The 16,434-nt window shown below is 50.5% G+C and overlaps 1 protein-coding gene across 2 annotated transcripts; it reads left to right on the forward strand.

The window, feature by feature from the left end:
- Window positions 1-485: 485 nt before the first annotated feature.
- On the forward strand, window positions 486-16,042 carry RCOR2 (REST corepressor 2). Of its 2 annotated transcripts, XM_058160610.1 has the most exons (13): window positions 499-631; window positions 846-1,416; window positions 4,650-4,706; window positions 5,422-5,502; window positions 6,968-7,020; window positions 7,220-7,381; window positions 8,489-8,613; window positions 11,460-11,529; window positions 11,993-12,208; window positions 13,913-13,990; window positions 14,894-14,951; window positions 15,253-15,473; window positions 15,563-16,042. In XM_058160610.1, the coding sequence occupies exons 2-13, from the start codon at window positions 1,302-1,304 to the stop codon at window positions 15,905-15,907; spliced, it is 1,581 nt and encodes a 526-aa protein (XP_058016593.1). In that variant the 5' UTR covers window positions 499-631; window positions 846-1,301; the 3' UTR covers window positions 15,908-16,042. The 2 variants fall into 2 exon arrangements, with proteins under 2 accessions (XP_058016592.1, XP_058016593.1); XM_058160609.1 differs by having other exon boundaries at window positions 486-1,416.
- The last annotated feature ends 392 nt before the right edge of the window (window positions 16,043-16,434 follow it).

Consider the following 16,434-nt stretch of genomic DNA (forward strand, 5'->3'; position numbering starts at 1 on the left):
CATTCTGGCTCTCGAGCCGCGCACATCTGGATCGCTCTCTTTCTCTCTCTCTCTCCCCCTTCTCTTTTCCCCTTTCCCTCCCCCCCCACTTTCCCTTTCTCTCCTTCCCTCCCTCCCGCGCCGTCGGGCGCGCGCGCGCGCGCGTTCCTTAACCCCCACCCCATCGCCTCCGTGCGCCTCTGGCCAGATGTGCAAGGCAGGAGCCGGCGGAAGGGTCTGTGGGGGAAGGAGGAGGAGGAGGTGCGAAGGCAGGCGGGGGGCTGGAACTACTTTCTCCCAACCAGCAGCCGGAGAGCCAGAGCGGGGCGGAGTGGGGGGGGGGAGAGGCTGGGGGGGGGCGGGGAGGAGGAGGAGGAGGGAAAGCGAGGGAGATCGCCGGGCTGCGACTCATTGTGCGAGCGGGAGGGGAAAGGAGCTGGTGGCGGCGGCGGGAGGAGGAGGAAGAAGAGGAAGAGGAGGAGGAGGGAGGAAGAAGAGGAAGAGGGAGGAAGAAGAGGAGGAGGAGGGAGGAAGAGGAGGAGGAAGGAGGAAGAAGGGGAGGAGGAGGAGAAAGAAGGGGGCAACGCTCGGTCGTCCGCAACTTTTGTTTGTTTGTTTGCGCTTCAAGGACCCCGCCCGCCTGGAAACGGGGGTAGGTGGGGGGCAGAACTGGGCTTTACTCCCTCGGAGTTGCAACCTCCCCTTTGCACAAGTTAACTGCATCTCTCCAAAGGGCAACGAGGCTGATTTAGGGCTCGGGCGGGGAGGGGAAAGCGCTTAAGGCGACTTCCAGGGAGCAAAAGATCCCAATTTTGAAGATCTCTCTTTTTTTTAAAAAAAAAAATCCCCCATTCTGTTTTTTCCAGTATTTTTTTTTAGGAGAGAGCATCCGGGGTCCTTCTTGGCGACGCCCCCTACCCCCCCTCCTCCTCCCTTGATCTCCCCTCCCCCGTGGGGGGGGGGGACTCAACGACCCCCGAGGCTTTCCCCTTTCCTTCTCGCTCCGCCTGCGCCCGGTCCGGGGAAGTTTACCGTAAACTTTGCAAGGCAGCGGCGGCAGCGGCGCGTGGGAATCCCACGCGAGAAGGGAAGGGAAGCGGGCGCGCGGGGCGAGGAGAAGCCGAGAGCGCGCCGCAACCCACCCACCCACCCGGGCCGGGCCTTCTGGGTTGGGGAGTCCTCCTTGGCCAGCTCCAACTTCGCCTTTTCCCCTCCTTCGCCGAGCGAGGATGGTTCAGCAGCGGCTTTGAAATTGGGAAGTCGGGGCTGGGGTGGGGTGGGGGGGTGTCGGTGGGAGCCAGCCAGAGGCAGCCGGAGCGAAGATGCCTTCCGTCATGGAAAAATCGGGGATCCTCTCCAGGAGCCGGGCCAAATCGGCCACCAATGGTACCCACCCCAATTCGGAAGACGAGAGCAGCGAGGAGGAGCACTCGCACGGTGAGCCGAGGGGTGGGGGTGGGCTTGCGGTGGGGGGCGTCGGAGGGAGGGAGGGAAGGGGAGAAGCATCGGGCCCCCGGGGGCCCAGCCGTCCTGGCCCCCCCAAGAAAAAAGTCTCCCGGGGGGGGAGAAAGGAACCAAATGGGGGTGATGAAGGACGGGGAGCTGCCTAGAACCCCGTCGCCTTGCTCTGCGCTCTCTCTCCCCCCCACCACGCGAGGCCATCTGCCTTTGCCCTGGGGAGGGGGGGGGACACACACGGCGGGTGGGGTGGGGGCTGATCTAGGACCCCCACCCCCGGCGCTGGGAAAGGGCCCCCGTTGGGCCGGGAAAGAGCCTGCAGATGGGCCCCGCGACTTGCCAGCACAACAATAACAATAAGGCGGGTTGGCGAAGAAGGGGATGGGCATGGCCCCGGGTGGGAGGGGGCGTGTGTGGGAGAAGGGGAGGCCGGAGGTCTGGGTCGCGGTGGTTGCCTTGTAACAGACCTCCCCTCCCACTTCATCCAGCGTCCCAGGGTTGGGGGTACCTGGGTGAGACAATGCACCGCCCCCTCCCCCCCGCGGGGGTGCCCTTTGGCCAATCTCCTTGCCCCCACCTTGCTCCGCCTGAAGGATGCTTCAGGTCGTTGGCCACTTCATCCTCCCCCGCCCCCCAACTCCCCAAGCCTAAAATTGGGAAGTTCGCTTCGAGAGCGCTCCACTGGGTCCTCCTCCCCACCCCACCTTTCGCGTCTCAGCTCTTGCTCCCCTTTAGGCATGGAGGGGGGCGAGCTTCCTGCACCGCCGCCTTCCCCCCCCCCTCCGCCGGCTTTGTTTAGCATCTCTAGGGGGAGAGAATGTGGAGGAAGGAGCCTCCCCATGCCTCGGGGAGGGGTCTGTTCCTCACGCAGCCAAGATTCTCAATTTGGGGGGGGGGGAAGCGTGCTAGCAAGGCTATTGCTGGAGGAAGAGGGGGCAGGAAGCCCACCGGCCAGAGAAAGAACCCCCCCCCGCAAATGAGCTCTTTTTGACTGGTTCTTTCCGTGTTTTCCTGGGTGGGTTAAACATCCCTCCCACAGCTTGGTCAGCCAGGTTTCTCCGGACCCCTTCTGGGCAAGCTTTGCTAATTCCAACCCCCCCCGCACCCCCCCAATTACTACTTCCGTGGTGGAGGAAGGCGGGGAAAGCACAGCTCAAGCTGCTTCCATGCCCATCTGTCTCTGCCAAGTCATTCCCACCCCGCGGAAACAGCCCACTAAAGGTGGCCCTTAAAAGCTACCTTGGTTTTCCCCCCCATGAAATGCAGGAGGTATTGTGCCCGTGGGAGGGGAGGGGAAACAGGTTGCGTGAGGGCCCCCCCCCCCCGAAGTCACAAGGGAGCTCTACCTGTTCGGAAGTTGAAATCCCCCCCCCCAAGTCATCCTGGAGAAAGAGGCTGGGTGGTTGGAGGTTGCCCCAGTCTGAATCCTTCCCCCACATGTGTTCCTGAGACCTTGTGCCAGGAAGGGAAAGCTTGGGAGCTCCTTGGCATGTCATTGGCTAAATGTTTCCAGATCTTGCTGCTGCTTAGCAGCTGTTTAAGGATATCAAGAGGGAGGAGAGGAAAGGAACGAAGGGAGGAAGGAAGGAAGGAAGGGAGAGACAGAGTAATGAAGGGGAAGGAAGAAAGGAAAAGAAGAGGAAGGAAGGAAGGAAGGAAGGCGGAGACAGTAATGAAGGGGAAGGAAAGGGAAGGAAGGAGGAAGAAAGGAAGGAAGGAAGGAAGGGGGAGACAGAGTAATGAAGGGGAAGGAAACAGAAGGAAGGGGAAGGAAACGGAAAGGAAGAGGAAGGAAGAGGGAGACAGTTATGAAGGGGAAGGAAAGGGAAGGAAGGAAAAGAAAAGGAAGAAGGAAGGAAGGAAAGAAGGAAGGAAAGAAGGCGGAGACAGTAACGAAGGGGAAGGAAAGGGAGGAAGGAAGGAAGGAAGGAAGGAAGGGGAAGACAGAGTAATGAAGAGGAAGGAAGGGGAAGGAAAAGGAAGGAAGGAAGGAAGGAAGGAAGGAAGGAAGGAAGAGGGAAACAGTAATGAAGGAGAAGGAAGGAAGGAAGGGAAAGGAAAAGGAAAGGAAGAGGAAGGAAAAGGGAGACAGTAATGAAGGAGAAGGAAGGAAGGGGAAAGGAAAGGAAGAGGAAGGAAGGGGGAGACAGTAATGAAGAGGAAGGAAAGGGAAGGAAGGAAAAGGAAAGGAAGAGGAAGGAAGGAAGGAAGGAAGAAGGGAGGGAGAGGGTGATGGACTAATGAAGGAGAGGGAAGGGAAGGAGAATGAAGAAAGGCAGGCAGGCAGGAGTAACAAAGGGAAGGGAGGGAGACAGAAGGGGAGGGAAGGAAGGAGGGAGGGAGGGAGGAAAGAAGAAGAGGGAGATGGAGTCATGAAGGGGAGGGAAAGGGAAGGGAGGGGAAGGAAGGAGTAACAAAGGAGAGGAAAAGGGAAGGAAGGGACAACAGCTGGTGTGGGAGGCAGGAATAGACAGGGGACTCAAACTTTAATTGCGGGGGCGGGGGCGGGGGCGCCTTGGCAGGTTTCTCAGTTATTCTCTTGTTGTTTTGTGGGGTGGGGTGGGGGGCATCCCAAAGGGGCCTTGATTCTCCAGGGCCCAAAAAGTTCTGGTGTGTCTGTAACGCTAGCAAGGACCAGGAAGGGGTGGGGGATGGGGGGGGTTTCCCCAACTCCCTTGGGCCCTAGTGTGGCCTCGGCTCCGCCCTCCCTCCTCCTCCTCCTCCTCCTCCTCCTCGGGCCATCTCCCATCAGCAGACCAAGGATGCAAAACACTGAAGGCCATTTGCCATGGGGAATTGGGGGGCGGGGAAGGGCTGACCCTGCTGGGGGGGAGGGAGGGGGGCATTCAGGTGAGGGCTTTGGCATGCTGTGGGCAGCGGGGGTGGGGTGGGGGCTGCCATTGTTTTAACACATCTGCAAATCCTCCCCTCCCCTCCCCAGCTTTTTTCCTGGGGGGGGGGGAGTGCCTGAAGATGCTCCCAGATGCTTGGATCTGAAAGGGGCCAACTGTTGGAAGCGCACTGGGCATCGGAAACGGAGGGGGTGATTGGGTTCCCCTTGGCTCCTGCCTGGCAACTCAGCACCCTCAGGAAGCCAGCTGTTGTGCCCCCCCTTTCTCCCTGCCCCCCCCCACCTCTGCATTAACTTGAGAAGCCGGTCTGAGAATATATATATATATATATTTTGGTGGCCCTCTCTTGTTCCTTCGCAGATAGCATGATCCGAGTGGGAGCAGATTACCAGGCAGTCATTCCAGAGTGCAAACCAGGTAAAAAAGGAAAGGGGGGGGAAATGGGGGGGGAGGAGGGAAGAGCAGGGAAGGAACAACACCCCCCCAAAAAAACCTCCCTTTTTTGCCAGACTGCAGGCAACTGGGAAAGCTGCTTTCTCTCTCTCTCTCTTCATTTAAACTTAAAATTTGTATATCGGTGATTGCAAGTAGAGGCCATGATGCTAAATAAATAAATAAATATAATCCTTCCGGGAGAAGCCAGCCAGAAAAGAGGGATTGTGGTGGGGGGTTTGACCTCCCTCGCCTGCCCCTTGCAGTTTCCCCACCCCTCTTTCCTCTCCCCTTCCTCCCCCAGACTTAAAAGGGGGTCCCTCTCTTGAAACACCCTCCCCCTCTCTTCTCCATCCTTGCAGTCCTGCGCTGCCCCCCCTTAAATTAACCCTTTTAAGCCATTAGTTGGGGGCTGCAGGGGAGGTCAAGACCCTTCTTGCAGGCTGGCCAAGTGTGTGTGTGTGTGTTGGGAGGAGTTGTCCCTTGTCTAATAAAAAAAATAATTAAAAAATTATTTACCCTGAAGCAGCACAGCAGCATGAGGATGGGAGGAGAGGGTGTGTGTGGGGGGGGGGTGAGGGGCCCCGTCTTCCTTGCTTTATTCCCCACCTCCCCACCTTTGGGGGAGAGGGATTTGGCCTGTGTGTGTGTGTGTGTATGTGTGTCCTTAATGGCCCCTTCTCCTCTTTTGTCTATCCAGAAAGTCCTGCTCGCTACAGCAATAAAGAGTTAAAGGGTATGCTGGTTTGGTCACCCAACCACTGCGTTTCGGATGCCAAATGTGAGTGGAAAACCCCTCCCTGGTAAAAAATGCCAGAAAGGCAGCCTCAGATCAATGGCCTTTGCCTCCAGGCCCCCCCCCCCGCCCCCTCCATGAGCCTTATTCCTCCAAGCTATTTTGATCTTTGCATGAATTAATAGTTGTTGGTTTTTTCTCTCTCTCTCTCTCTTTCCTCCTGCTTGAAGCCCGTCTCACTTCCAGCAGCAACCTTGCCCTAGGTTTTTCTAGGGGGGGTGGGTTAGGTGGGTGGGTGGGATATTTCATCTATTCCAACCTCAGCTGGTAGCACAGCCTTTGATTGGCAGTTCTCCCGCCCCTCCCTCCCTCTAGAAGCAATTATTATGCCATTCATGCGCTCCCAGGTTTTTTTTTCTTCTAATCTGGTTGGTACAGGAAGCTGGGGGGGGGGTGGAGTGGGGAGGTTGGCAGCAGGAGAGGAAGTCCATCCTTTGCTGAAGTGGGGTTTGGGGGGGAGGTCAGTGTGGGGGTTCGGTGGTCCCAAGGATCGCTAAAAGGATGGGGCTCGGGCACCCAGCCGGGTGGAGGAGCCGAAGGGTTGCAGCTGAAATATTTTGCAGCATTGGGTGTGAGGTTTCTTCAGGTGGAAACGAGGGAGGTGTCAAATACAGGCAGTGCTCGACTTACGACCGTTCGTTTAGTGACCGCCCGAAGTTACGACGGCACTGAAAAACGTGATTTATGACCGTTTTTTTCACACTTAAGGACCGTTGCGGCATTCCTCGTGGTCAGGGGATCAAAAATTCAGACGCTCGGCTGCTGTCTCGTATGGATGATGGTTGCAGTGTCCCAGGGTTACGTGATTCCCTTTTGCAGCCTTCTGACAATAGCAATTAAGACTTTTTATACAGGTGGGAGTCCTTGACTTACGGCCACCGTGGAAGCCACGACGTTTATGCTATTAAGTGAGTTTTACGAACCTTTCTTGCCACAATTCTTAAGCGAATCACTGCAGCTGATAAGTTAGTTAACCCGGTTGTTAATCGACTCTTGGCTTCCCCGCTGGCTTAAGGTCGCAAAAAGGGATCACGTGACCTTGGGGGAACCCAGCAACGGTCATAAGTACAAACCCGTTGCCAAGTATCTGAATTTTGAGCCCACGATCGTGGGGATGGGACAAAGGTTGGACCTGAGAAAGACGGCTTTCATAAGTGGCTTTTTTCCCCAGTGATGTCGTAACTTGGAACAGTCACTAAATGAACTGTCATAAGTTGAGGACTAACTGCATACCGCTTTAAAAATATTTCAGTGCCCTCTCTGAGCAGCTTACAGAATCAAGCATATTGCCCCAAATCTGGGTCCCTTTACAAGAGCACTAAAAAAAAGTGACTTCGGACTGTCAACGAACCGTCATATATCAAGGACCTCCTGTCTTATTTATTCCGGTTATTGCTCCGCCCCCCAACCCCCTTTTCAGAGTCTGACTTTGCTCTTTTTCTCCCCCTAGTGGACAAATATATCGCCATGGCCAAGGAAAAGCATGGCTATAACATCGAACAGGTAAACAAAGAAATAGCATTAAAAGCCCAGCCAAACTTTCCTGGATCGGGGCCCATCTTATCCTTTTCAAGTTCAGCTTTCCCACTGGGACTAGAAACTTATTTTTAAAGGGACGCTCACCTCTTCAGGCTTGGGAGAAAGAGATTATTATTTTTTCCCCCCACGTCCATGGTCTCGATCTCTCTTTTTCTTTCAACAGGCTTTGGGGATGCTATTGTGGCATAAACACGACGTGGAGAAGTCGCTGGCCGATTTAGCCAATTTCACGCCGTTCCCCGATGAATGGACAGTGGAGGACAAAGTCCTGTTCGAACAAGCCTTCAGCTTCCATGGGAAAAGTTTTGCTCGCATCCAGCAGATGGTAAATAAATGCCCCATTCGGTGGTTTTCGCACTGCTGTGGTGGGATGGGGCTTAAACCACTTTACTCTTCTCTTTCTTGTCTGCCAGCCAATGAAGTTGATTGACGTAACTTGACATAACTGTAGCCAATGAAGTTGATTGACATGACATAACTGAAGGCAATGAAGTTGATTGACATAACTTGACATAATTGTAGCCAATGAAGTTGATTGACGTAACTTGACATAATGATAGCCAATGAAGTTGATTGACGTAACTTGACATAACAGTAGCCAATGAAGTTGATTGACGTAACTTGACAACTGTAGCCAATGAAGTTGATTGACATAACTTGACATAACGATAGCCAATGAAGTTGATTGACGAAACTTGACATAACTGTAGCCAATGAAGTTGATTGACGTAACTTGACATAACAGCCAATGAAGTTGATTGACGTAACTTGACATAACAATAGCCAATGAAATTGATTGACGTAACTTGACATAACTGTAGCCAATGAAGTTGATTGACGTAACTTGACATAACAATAGCCAATGAAATTGATTGACGTAACTTGACATAACTGTAGCCAATGAAGTTGATTGACGTAACTTGACATAACGATACCCAATGGAGTTGATTGACGTTAAATGACATCACGATAAGACAATAAGTTGATTGACATAAATTAACTATAGCCAATGAAATTGATTGACATAACTTGATTCTGAAAAGAAGAAGAAGAAAAAAATTAGTGGCAAAAATGAATGCATGAACGAGATGTTTTCAATTGCAGGGAGCCCTCCACTTACAAACAGTTCATTTAGTGACCATTCAAAGTTACAACGGCACTGAAAAAAGGGGACTTAGGACCGACTGTCACACTTAACAACCACTGTAGCATCCCTATGGTCATGTGATCAAAATTCAGACGCTTGGCGATTGAAGTAATTTTAATTGCGTTGTGTGAAGCCAAACCCACAAGTCTGGGACAAAAGTGTGGGTTTAATCAGCCCTTATATTAAGGGTTGATTATTATACAAAAGTTTAGAAACTGGATCATCACTTTATGCCAACCAATGCACCAATTTCTCTCCCTCTCTCTCTCTCTCCATCTCATGTAGCTTCCTGACAAGTTAATCCCCAGCCTGGTGAAATATTACTACTCTTGGAAGAAGACCAGAAGCCGGACCAGCGTGATGGATAGACAAGCCCGCAAGTTGCTCAGCAGGAAGGAAAAGGACGACAGGTGATCCAGTAAAGGGATCTGGTCTGCCAAAGGGCACAGAAAGGCGCTTGTCTCCTGAATCTGCTTGAGGCCAAATGCAGCTCTTCAAGGCTGGGTGTTTGTGAGACAGAGAGAGAGAGAGAAAGAGAGTGAGTGAGTGAAAGAGAAAGAAAGTGTATGTGTGTGAGAGAGAGAAAGAGGAAGAGAGAAAGGGAGCAAGAGGGGTGAAAGAGAAAGTGAGTGAGAAAGAGAACAAGTGTGTGTGTGAGAGAGAGAGAGAGTGAAAGAAAGAGAAAGTGTATGTGTGTGAGAAAGAGGGAGAAAGAGGGGAGAAAAAGAGAAAGAGTATGGTTATGAGACAGAAAGAGTGAGAGTGAGAAAGAGAAAAAGTGTGTGTGTATGTGAGAGAGAGAGAGGAAGAAGGAGCGAAAGGGAGAAAGGGGAGAAAAAGAAAGCGAGAGAGAAAAAGTGTGTGAGAGAAAGAGTGAGAGAAAAAGTGTGTGTGTGTGTGAGAGAGAGAGAGAGGAAAAGAGAAAGCGAGCGAGCGAGAAAAAAGTGTGTGTAAGAGAGAAAGAGAAAGTACATGTGAGAGAAAAAGAGGGAGAGGGAGAAAGAGGGGAGAAAAAGAGAAAGAGAGAGAGAAAGTGTGCCTGTGTGCACGAGAGAGAGAGAGAAAGAAAGAGAGTGAAAGAGAGAGAAAGTGTATTTGTGTGAGAGAAAGTGTCAGCGTTCCAGAACAACCCAACTCCAATTAAAAACTCCCGAGACAAGTTTCGTCTCAAAATCTTCATTTTTTGGAATAGGATTTTCCCCCAATAAATCAAAAAACCCCTATCCAGCCCCTGCACCCGTCACGTGGCCCAATCACCCTCCCAACTTGAGCCATCCGTGCAACTGCTTCTCCTCCTCCTCCTCCAGATGCAGGAGCACCCTGACCTTGACCGAAGAGAAGAATGCTGTTATGTCTAACAAAAATCGCTCTATCAGATCCCCCCTCCTACTTTCCCAAGCGTGGCAGCCTGTTTCTTCCAAAGCTGACAGAAAGAGGAAGAGAGAAAGTGTGTGGGAGAAAGAGAAAGATTGAGAGAGAGAAAAAGTGTGTGCGTCAGAGAGAGAGAGAGAGAGAGAGAGGAAGAGGAAGAGAGAAAGAAGGAGTGAGAGGGACAAAGAAAGAGGGGAGAAAGAGAAAGGGAGAAAGTGTCAGAATGAGAGTGAAAGTGAGAAAGTGTATATGTGAGAGAAAGAGGAAGAGAAAAGGGAGCAAGAGGGAGAAAGAAAGTGTGTGTGAGAGAGAGAGAGGGAGAAAAAGTGTGAATCAGAGAGAAAGAGTGAAAGAGAGAGAAAGTGTAAGTGTGAGAGAAAGAGGAAGAGAGAAAGAGGGAGAAAGAGAAAGAAAAAGAATGAGAGAGAGTGTGTGTGTGTCAGAGTGAGAAAGAGAGAAAATGTATGTGTGTGAGAGAAAGAGGAAGGAGAGAAAGGAGTGAGAGGGACAAAGAAAGAGGGGAGAAAGAGAAAGGGAGAAAGTGTCAGAATGAGTGTGAAAGAGAGAGAAAGTGTATGTATGTGAGAGAAAGAGGAAGAGAGAAAAGGGAGCGAGAGGGAGAAAGAAAGAGCTGAGAAAAAGAACGTGTGTGTGAGAGAGAGTGAGAAAGAGAAAAAGTGTGAATCAGAGAGAAAGAGTGAAAGAGAGAGAAAGAGGAAGAGAGAAAGAGGGAGAAAGAGAAAGAAAAAGAATGAGAGTGTGTGTGTGTCAGAGTGAGAAAGAGAGAATGTGTACGTGTGTGAGAGAAAGAGGAAGAGAAAGAAGGAGTGAGAGGGAGAGAGGGGAGAAAGAGAAAGGAAGAAAGTGTGTCAGAATGAGAGAGAAAGAGGAAGAGAGAGAAAGTGTATGTATGTGAGAGAAAGAGGAAGAGAAAGGGAGCGAGAGGAAGAAAGAAAGGTGAGAAAAAGAAAGTGTGTGTGTGAGAGAGAGGGAGAAAGTGTGAATCAAAGAGAAAGTGAAAGAGAGGAAAAGAGTAAGTGTGAGTGAAAGAGGAAGAGAGAGAGGGAGGGAGAGAGAAAGAAAGAATGAGAGAGAAAGTGTGTGTGTGTGTCAGAGTGAGAGAAAGAGAAAATGTATGTGTGTGAGAGAAAGAGGAAGAGAGAAAGGAGTGAGAGGGAGAAAGAAAGAGGGGAAAAAGAGAAAGGGAGAAAGTTTGTCAGAATGAGAGAGAAAGAGTGAAGGAGAGAGAAAGTGTATGTATGTGAGAGAAAGAGGAAGAGAGAAAAGGGAGCGAGAGGGAGAAAGAAAGTGTGTGTGTGAGAGAGAGAAAGAGAGAAAGAGAAAAAGTGTGAATCAGAGAGAAAGAGGGAAAGAGGAAGTGTGAGAGAAAGAGGAAGAGAGAAAGAGGGAGAAAGAGAGGAAGAAAGAATGAGAGAGAAAGTGTGTGTGTGTCAGAGTGAGAGAAAGAGAAAATGTATGTGTGTGAGAGAAAGAGGAAGAGAGAAAGAAGGAGTGAGAGGGAGAAAGAAAGAGAAAGGGAGAAAGTGTCAGAATGAGAGAGTGAAAGAGAGAAGAGGAAGAGAGAAAAGGGAGCGAGAGGGAGAAAGAAAGAGGGGAGAAAAAGAGAAAGTGTTTGAGAGAGAAAGAAAAAGAGAGAGAGAAAAAGTGTGTGTGAGAGAGAGAGAGAGAGAGGGAGGGAGGGAGAAAGGATGCAGATGAAGAAACGGGACAACCACACAGATGTGTTTTTATGGGAAGTTGCATCCGAGACCTGGGAACAAACTAGGATAAAACCCCAATTAGACAGAAACAGGATGTAGGATAGAGGCAGGTCTGGGGTGGCTGGAGGAAGAGTCCATTCAAAAGTGCCGCATTTTCCACACAGCAATGATGAATTAGAAGACGCTCGGCAGGCCAGCGAAGGCGAATTTGATGCCCTGGATCCCAAGAAGGAGGTAAGGGACCGGGAAGGCTCGAGCGTCCAATCGGAGTCCAGCAGGGCACCGGTGCAGGTAGACCTCGACTTACGACCTTCCGTCTAACGACGGTTGGAAATTACAAAGGCATCTCCCGGGGTCCAAATCCAGATGCTTGGCAACTGACTCATATTTATGACCTTGCAATGTCTCCCTCCCCCCCCCAAGGGTCATGCGATCCCCTTTTGTAACCAGCAAAAGTCAATGGGGTGGGGGGATGGGAAGAAGAGCCGGATTCACTTAACAACCGGGTTGCTAACTTAACCTAACGGCGGCGGCCAGAACGGTCGTAAAACGGAGCAAAGCTCACTTTTGCAAAAGGTTCTCGCTTAGCAATGGAATTTTGGTTGTAAATCGAGGACTACCTGTACCGGATCGCGACCCAGAGGTGGGTCTCCACCCAGTTTCATCCCTCGCTCTTCTCTCTCCCCCCCCCTCACAGCCTAGTTATCCGAAGCCCCCCAGCAGCAAACCTGGGCCAATAAAGAAGGAAGTGCAGCTGCCGCAATATCGGCACCACCCACTCCGTGCTCGCCGGCGCCCTCCGAAGGGCATGTACCTGAGCCAAGAAGGGATCACGGGCCTCTCCACCAGCCCTGACGTGGCTGTGCTCACCTTGCGCCATCTGGACTCTCAGCTGGTTTCGCTCAAACGCCAGGTACAGAGGCCATTCGATCAAGTCCGATCCAAAATCTTGTATTTTTTTTAAAAAATTTTTTTATTTGAACAGGGCCCTTGTTTTAAAAGGTGTCTTCGGCAGCCGAAGATGGCTAAAGTTACAGTGGATAGAGGCTGTGTTTAAATATTGACTTTCTTCCGTTTGAAGTGTATAGAATAGGATTCTGAATAGAATACAATAGAGAAGGAATAGAATAGCATAGCATAGAACAATAGAATAGAATAGAATAGAATAGAATAGAATAGAATAGAATAGAATAGAATAGAATAGAATAGAATAGAATAGAATAGAGAAGGAATAGCATAGCATAGAAGAATAGGATTCTGAATAGAATACAATAGAGAAGGAATAGAATAGCATAGCATAGAACAATAGAATAGAATAGAATAGAATAGAGAAGGAATAGCATAGCATAGCATAGGATTCTGAATAGAATACAATAGAATAGAGAAGGAATAGAATAGCATAGCATAGCATAGAAGAATAGGATTCTGAATAGACTACAATAGAGAAAGAATAGCATAGCATAGAATAGAATAGGATTCTGAATAGAATAGAATAGAGACGGAATAGCATAGCACAGAAGAATAGAATAGGATTCTGAATAGAATACAATAGAGAAGGAATAGCATAGCATAGAAGAATAGGATTCTGAATAGAATACAATAGAGAAAGAATAGAATAGCATAGCATAGAAGAATCGAATCGAATCGAGAAGGAATAGCATAGCATAGCATAGGATTCTGAATAGAATACAATAGAATAGAGAAGGAATAGAATAGCATAGCATAGAAGAATAGGATTCTGAATAGACTACAATAGAGAAAGAATAGCATAGCATAGAATAGAATAGGATTCTGAATAGAATAGAATAGAGACGGAATAGCATAGCACAGAAGAATAGAATAGGATTCTGAATAGAATACAATAGAGAAGGAATAGCATAGCATAGAAGAATAGGATTCTGAATAGAATACAATAGAGAAAGAATAGAATAGCATAGCATAGAAGAATCGAATCGAATCGAATCGAGAAGGAATAGCATAGCATAGCATAGGATTCTGAATAGAATACAATAGAATAGAGAAGGAATAGCATAGCATAGAAGAATAGAATAGAATAGAATAGAATAGAATAGAATAGAGACGGAATAGCATAGCATAGAAGAATAGAATAGGATTCTGAATAGAATAGAGAAGGAATAGAATAGCACAGCATAGCATAGCATAGGATTCTGAATAGAACAGAACAAGTAGAGAATAGAATACAGTAGAATATAGAATAATAAGTAGAGAATAGAATAATAAGTAGAGAATAGAATATAGAAAGAATAGAATAGAATGGAATGGAACAGAACGATATGGAATAACAGAATTGGAAGGGACCTTCGAGGTCTTCTAGTCCAACCCCCTGCTTAGGCAGGAAACCGTATACCATTTCAGACAAATGGATGTTCAATCTCTTCTTAAAAACTTCCACTTGGAAAATTCACAACTTCTGGAGGCAAGGAGTTCCACGGGTTAATTGTTCTGTCAGGAAACTTCTTCCTAGTTCTAGGTTTGTTGTAGTTTTATCTCCAGCTCCTTTTGGGTCTCCTCCTCCCATCCTTTAAGCTTGTGGGGTGCTTCCCGCCCCAAACTTGGAAACCCCATTCTGAACCCCCCCCTATTGTTTCCGTGCTAGGTGCAAAGCATCAAACAGATCAACAGCAGCATGAAGCAGGCGCTAGGTGAAGGGATACACAAACTGCGCCCAACGGAGGTGAGTGTTCACCTGTGTGCCAATCCAGGAACCTCAGAGAGGCCCAACTGTGTGCTCCCCAAAATAGGAGGTAGTGTAACAGGCAGAATGTTACTTGTATTTATTATTGTATTAGAGTAAGGGAGCCATTTTGCTCTAGCGTGGTGAAGGCTCCAGGCTGGAAACTAGGTGGGGTGAGTTCTAGGCCCGCCTTAGGTGTGACAATCAATTGGGAGACTTTGGGCGAATCACCAAGAGGCAATGAGTTCTAGTCCCGCCTTAGGCATGAAAGACAACTGGGAACTTTGGGCCAATCCCCAGGAGACTGTGAGTTCTAGTCCCGCCTTAGGTATGAAAGACTGGGAACTCTGGGCCAATCACTAGGATGCAATGAGTTCTAGTCCCGCCTTAGGTATGAAAGACTGGGAACTCTGGGCCAATCACAAAGAGGCAATGAGTTCTAGTCCCACCTTAGGCATGAAAGACAACTGGGAACTTTGGGCCAATCCCCAGGAGACTGAGTTCTAGTCCCGCCTTAGGTATGAAAGACTGGGAACTCTGGGCCAATCACTAGGATGCAATGAGTTCTAGTCCCGCCTTACGCTTGAAAACAGACTGGGAGGTTTTATGCCAATAACTGCTCTACCTACCTTGCAGGGTTGTTGTTGTAAGAGGAGGAGGAGGGAGTATTAGACACGTCCACCGCTTTCAGTTACTTATAAAAACAATAAACGTGGACGCAGAAATAAATTCAGAATCTATAGAAATTCTATTCATTCCGCAGTATTTGTGTAACTGAGTTGGGGGCAATAGTCGGGAGAGAGGATTTGGGGGGGGGGCAATGCCTTCCTGGTTTTGGGGTACCAAAGTGCTGTGTTGCGTGCCCCCCCCCCCGAGATTCAATTTAAACCTGTAACTTTGCAGACTAACATCAAGTTCAACTCTCGCTGGACGACCGATGAACAGCTGCTGGCAGTGCAGGGTGAGTTTTCCCCACTTGCATCAGAAAAGAAAGATGGGCGGGGGAGGGGGGGCTCTAGGCCACCATGTGGAATGGGTGGGAGACCCCCACCCACCCACTAGGATAAATAAGCAGCACTTTCCCTCCCCCCCCCTCGGGGAGCCTTTGTCCCCGAGTTCTGACGGAGGGTGCTGACCTCTTCAACACAAGAGACGGGGAAAGCCACGCTCTGCTGGTCGGTGCATGTGCCACGTGATGCCACGCAGGGTGTCCTGCTCAACCTTGGCTTTTTCCTGGCCCCCCCATCCCCCCCCCTCGGCAGCCATCCGGAAATACGGCAAAGACTTCCAAGCCATCGCTGAGGTGATCAGCAACAAGACCGTGGCGCAGGTGAAAACCTTCTTTGTCAGCTACCGCCGGCGGTTCAACCTGGAGGAGGTGCTGCAGGAGTGGGAGGCCGAACAGGAGGGCCTGAGTCCGGCCCCCGCCCAAGGCAGCTCGTCCCCCCAGGAGCAGAAGAGCAGCAGCGAGGAAGAGGACGAGGTGAGGGGAAAGAAGGGAAGGCTTCGGGGGTGTTGGGCAACGTCGGGGTACACGCCGCGGTGCTGACGTCGTTCCTTTGGTCCTTGCAGGTCCAGATAACCGCTGTATCGCGATCTGTGCAGCTGCCTCCAACCCAGCCGCCCCAGCCTCCTCCTGCACTTCCCCCTCCCGCCTCCCCGCCTCCCGTGGCGCTCTCCCAGCCTCCCCCCTTGCTGAGGCCCACCCTGCCCACCGCACCCATGCTGCACCGCCAGCCGCCGCCCTTACAGCAAGGGCGTTTCCTCCAGCCCAGACTTTCGGTCAACCAGCTGCCACCTCCACTTATCCGGCCTGCGGGGTCCCGCCAGGCCCCGCCGCGAGGAACCCAGCACCCCCCATCGCTGCTCAGCGGGACAGGAGAGCCGCCCCCTCTGCCCTCCTTGGCGTCCCTCTGAAGGGGGACCCCTCTGCACCAGCCTTGCCTGGTGGGTCGGGTTCAGCTGGGAATGGTACGAGCCCACCGGTGTGGGTTGGAGGCAGCGGGGAGGGGAAGAGGCGGGGTGGGCAGGAGTCCTTCCGCTCCTGCCCTCTCCTCCCCTTTATCGCGGAGAGCTGGCAGTCCTGGATGAGGTGATGCTGGAATTGGGCAGGGGGCTTGGTGGGATAATGAGAAAACAGTAGAAGATGTAGCTTGGAATAGGACTGGACTGAATACATTTCCACTTGAAAAGAAGGGGATGATGATGATGAATTGAGGGGGAGGGGAGAAAAGGGGGGGGCCTGTCTGCCCAATTTTGGGGTTGGGGAAGAGGCCGAACTGCTCCAGAACCAAAAACCCCAATTCCGAAGAACCAAGGACTTGGAATTCCTACAAGGATGAGGGAAAAAAAGAAAAAAGAGGATTGAAGTCGGATCTGCTCTGTACTTACTCCTCATCGCTCCTCCTCCTGGAAGCAGCGCGCGAGCATTGGAGGCCAGCTGT

This window comes from Ahaetulla prasina, chromosome 17, assembly GCF_028640845.1.
Source record: "Ahaetulla prasina isolate Xishuangbanna chromosome 17, ASM2864084v1, whole genome shotgun sequence".
NCBI classification, from domain to species: domain Eukaryota; kingdom Metazoa; phylum Chordata; class Lepidosauria; order Squamata; family Colubridae; genus Ahaetulla; species Ahaetulla prasina.